The 4,407-nt window shown below is 46.0% G+C and overlaps 1 protein-coding gene across 1 annotated transcript in view; it reads left to right on the forward strand.

Moving 5' to 3' along the window:
* The first annotated feature begins 1,037 nt into the window (after positions 1 to 1,037).
* Positions 1,038 to 4,407, forward strand: part of DMXL2 (Dmx like 2) — a 109,179-nt gene continuing 105,809 nt past the window's right edge. Inside the window, 1 exon segment of the mRNA XM_025038842.1 lies at positions 1,038 to 1,665. Within this exon segment, the coding sequence (XP_024894610.1) occupies positions 1,579 to 1,665 (87 nt within the window). The 5' untranslated portion in view covers positions 1,038 to 1,578.

Raw genomic sequence — 4,407 nt, forward strand, 5'->3', positions numbered from 1 at the left:
AAAGCAGTTTTAATTGTATAAACATTTGATGGACCTCCTCCCTCCTCCAACCCCTCCCACAATACACATACATTGCATGCTGAATGAAATCTGAGTATCTTAGTGGAACATTCAAGACTCTCCACCTTCAGGAAGGCCACAAATTACCTCTTGGATACCTTTATCTCCTTAACTACCATTTCCTTTCTCTACTCTATATGTCTACCTCAAACCTCAATCTAATCTTTGTTCCTCTTACACATCCTGTCATTTTGTATCTTTAATCTTTCTCTATTTGAATGCAGCGTTTCTTGTCCATCTCAGCCTGCCAAAATTCTACCCAGCGTCTCCATAACACTACCTTCCCCTTAAGTCAAAAGTATTTTTCCTTTTTCGCAGTGCATAGACTTTTGTGTCTCAATTATAACACTTGGCTTTCTGAGTGGTTTTGTAAATAGTTGTGCCTTGACATCCCTTCTACTTCCTTGTCCCATTGATTTATATGCAGTATAGGCTCAAAAATTTGTGATCAATTGACCTGGAGCAGAGATCTAATCTCTGTATCAACCAAAGTTTAGCAGTCTGGAAAAATCAAGCAAGTCTATGAATCCATGACATCACGCATGAAAAAGTCGAGATGAGTCACCCGTCCCTAGGGGACCCTTTCACTGTCTAGAACAACTGTGACAAAAAGTGGGAGAAAAATAATTTACTGTCAGGAGAGTATGGCTTCTTCAGTTTCAAGATGCCTTTATTGTTTACGTGAAATAAAATATATACTGTACTTTAAAAAAGCCCTAAGGAATCTTAAGATTTCCCGAGGTGGTGTCGAGTGTCCTACTGAGGTGAACTGCACTCTCACACCGTGTACATGGGAGTGTATTAAACACTCAGCAAAACAGACCCGTGGCGTTTCCCTGGAGGTGGACAGCTGCGTGGCTGGGAGGGGCCCTCGCCCCGCCTTTGTCCCACCCTCGCCCCGCTCCGCCCCGCCCCGCCCCGCCCCTAGCGGCCGCAGTCCCGAGGCTCCGAGGGAACTCCCGCACGACTGCGCGCGCAATCCAGGGCCAAGGGTCCCCGCACGACGCGCGCAATTGCCCTGGAAACCACTGCGCGCGCACGCGCAAATGGAGGGGCGGGGGGAGAAAGACTGAGCTAAGAGCTTAGCGGCGGGAGGAGGGGTTTACCCTCCCACTCGGCCGTCGCACCCCGCCGGGTGGGCGCGCGCACCGCCCATCTCCCTCGGGCGGAGCGTCCTTTCCTGCACGCGCCCGGCTCGCGCGTCCGCCCGGGCGCTCCCCCGCCTCGCACGCACCCTTGCCCTCCTCCCGCATTTGTGCGCGGGTGCTGCCGGCAGTGGGAGCATCCGGGCATTTCCGCAGCTGAGCGGCGATCCGGGCGGCGGCGGCGGTTGAAGAGCTCGCATGGCAGGGACGAGGAGGGGGGAAGGAAAAAGAGCGACGAAGCGATAAGCCGGAGCCACCGCGCGGTGGGTCCCGAGATAGTCGGAGGGGGAAGCGCTTTCGCGGCCGGAGGAGGGCCGGGCGCGAGGCTCATCGAGCCTCTCGTGCATTCTCCTGGCCAGCCCGGGCCCCGGACATGCATCTGCATCAGGTCCTCACCGGTGCGGTCAATCCTGGAGACAACTGCTACTCTGTGGGCAGCGTCGGAGATGTCCCTTTTACGGTGAGCAGCGTCCGGGAGCCCAAGGGGGAGAGACTGGGGTCCGGAGGTGGGGCCCGAGATCCCTTGTCCCGGGCCCACGCCTCCCTCGGGGGCTGCGAGATGTTGTTGGGCCCTACCCGCTTTCCCTCTGCAGCCCAGTTAAGGGGGGTGGTGCTGGTGGTGGTGGCGGCGTGGGAATGTGAGTCTTGCGGTGTAGGAAATAACCCGTTAGGGGAAAGGCTTAGGAATCCACCTCACTGTCCACCCTCAGCAAACGGGCCCTGGGAGTGACTAGACTAGAAGGTTCCTCTCTTAGGGCGGCCCCGGGTCTGCGGTGAAGGAAGATGGTTGCAAACCGCTGAAACCCCAGAGCGTCGGTTTCGCACCTGCTCCTGGCGTGGAGACGAAGTGACTTGGTCTTGTCTCGGAGCGTGGAGGCGATTCTGCTGCGCTTGGCTCCCTCTGCCTGCAGTGTTAGGGCAGCGAGGAGACTGGAGCCTGCTGCGGCTTTAAAGCCGACCCAACCCTCTTTATCTACAAAAATGCAGAATCTTAATTCCAACAAGAAAACAGAAAAATTCATTTTCTGCCCCTGAACAATTTAGAATGGAAGGGTTCACGTGACAGTGTCTGGGAGGGCTCTTATTTATCACGAGGTCACAGTTTGGTAGCCTTCCTAGGTTATATTTTAATCCGTTTGCAAGGTAGGCCGGTTTGTTTTTAAGCTAAAGCAATGTGAAAATTTTATGATCGTGGTGTTTGTGCGAGTAAAGTGTATGTAAACGATAACGTGTTAGAACTTCTTTAAAATCTAGGTGAAATAGACATGCTTCTCAATGAGCGTGGATGGATCAGTCCTTTTTGAGAATGGGATGTTGTTAGTATAGCTAATTCAAACCCTAGAGTTTTTACCGGTAGATAGACTCGTGTGGATTACCATGAGTTCCTTTTTTCGCGTGTGAAATTTATACATGGACCTCCTTAGAAGGAACTGTAGGCAATGAGACCTCGATTAAAAACACGTTGTATTAATAATCATTCTGCTTGATAAAATTGGAAATAGCATAATGGTATGCTTTTTTAGACATGGGAATCACTTTGATCTGATGTCTGCTATCCAACAACATGTTTTTAAAGCTGCAGAAATAAGAAAAGCTCCAGCAAAACTGCAGAATCATGTAGTAGTGCATTCTGGAACAGAATTTGTCTGTCAGTGTGATACATTAAAAATAACTTATAAGATTGCTTTTTGGTCATTTTAATTTTTAAATGTAATTAACTTGGCTTTGTTCCAATTTAGAATGAACCCTTTAAAAATATAATTGGCTTGACATGTGTTGTTACACTTTATCAATGGTATCATCTGTGTTTTGTGTACATATGACCTAAAAGATCTGTATAGTATTGAGCTTGAACTTCAAATGTGTAGAGAATATTTGAGGTATAGAGAGAAAATTTTCCCTTTCCCCCAGTTGTGTAGTTGGGGAAAAAGTTCCTCAGGGTTAGAATAGCAGGCTTCCTCCATGAAGAAACAAATCTGGAACCTTGGGTTATGGGGTATTTCCACACTAGCGTGGTGGTGGATTTCTGTTCACATCTAAAGTGGAACGGTGTTTCACTTTGGAGCTGGTGTAGCGCTAAACAGATTCAGATGCAGTCTGGAAAAGTCAATGCGTGAACTATGATTGCTTCCTAGGTGTGGTTATGCTGTAGGTCATCTGTGACCAGGTTCTTGGAATCATTTTCATATCTTTTTCCACCTGCCTAATCCAACCTGTCATCATCAGAGTCTAGCTGACTCTCTGTGTCGTCTATCAGATTTACCCCTTTTCTTGTCCTTAGTTACCACCTTATAGCAACATTTGTATTGTTTAACATGATGGCTTCCAAGCTGGTTTTCCTGACATTCATCTGATCACTTCAGTTCATCCTTCGCAGAGCTGCTGGGATCATTTTCTTCCAATACTATTTCACTATTTCATCTGGATCAAAGAATATGTAGTTGTTCCTGGTGGCTTTGTTATGAAATTTAAACTTGTCAGATGTTCTTCTGTCATCTTTGACTTTATATTTGATTATATATAGTTCTCATTTTGGCTTTTCTGGTATAGACATACTAATCTTCTTACTCTAGCCTACATTTTTATATCGCAACAAAGAAAATCTTTACTATTTAATTTCCCAAAATGACTCAATTTACCTGATATGGGATGCCTGCCTGTGACACTGATTATTTGGCCCTTCGGCATTATAAACCCACACTGTACACTATCTCATTTTAATATCTTAGTTTCGAATGCACTGATCCAGTTATAATTTTGCCTTGAACTAGAAATGACCTTTTGGATTCTATGAAGAACAGATTTGGTTTAAAAGCATTGAGAATAAGCTGTTTTCAAGTACTCCAGAATTAACTAACAATTATTTGAATGTCTGTATTAGTATAGTAAAAATAATTTTTTTTAGAAAAATAAAGCTCCTTTCTTTACATAGAACATGGCATTTAATTTGTTTAGCAATTGGATGGAAAAACTTCAGTTCTGGTTCAGATGATTAAAAATGGGGACCAGTCAGGACTGAAAGTAGGTCTTGTGACTTCTCATCTGGTGGGCATTTTTCTGTAGTATGTTTCTTTTTTATTTTAAATTTTTTCCAAATTTTCTTTTCTTCTCTTTCTTCCCCCTCCTCCATCTCTTCCTCCTCCTTATATTTCCTTCCTATCAGAGCTCTTCTGCAGCTGAGCAAGGTGTGTATATGAATGGG

This window comes from Pteropus alecto, unplaced genomic scaffold (assembly GCF_000325575.1).
Source record: "Pteropus alecto unplaced genomic scaffold, ASM32557v1 scaffold86, whole genome shotgun sequence".
Lineage (NCBI taxonomy): Eukaryota > Metazoa > Chordata > Mammalia > Chiroptera > Pteropodidae > Pteropus > Pteropus alecto.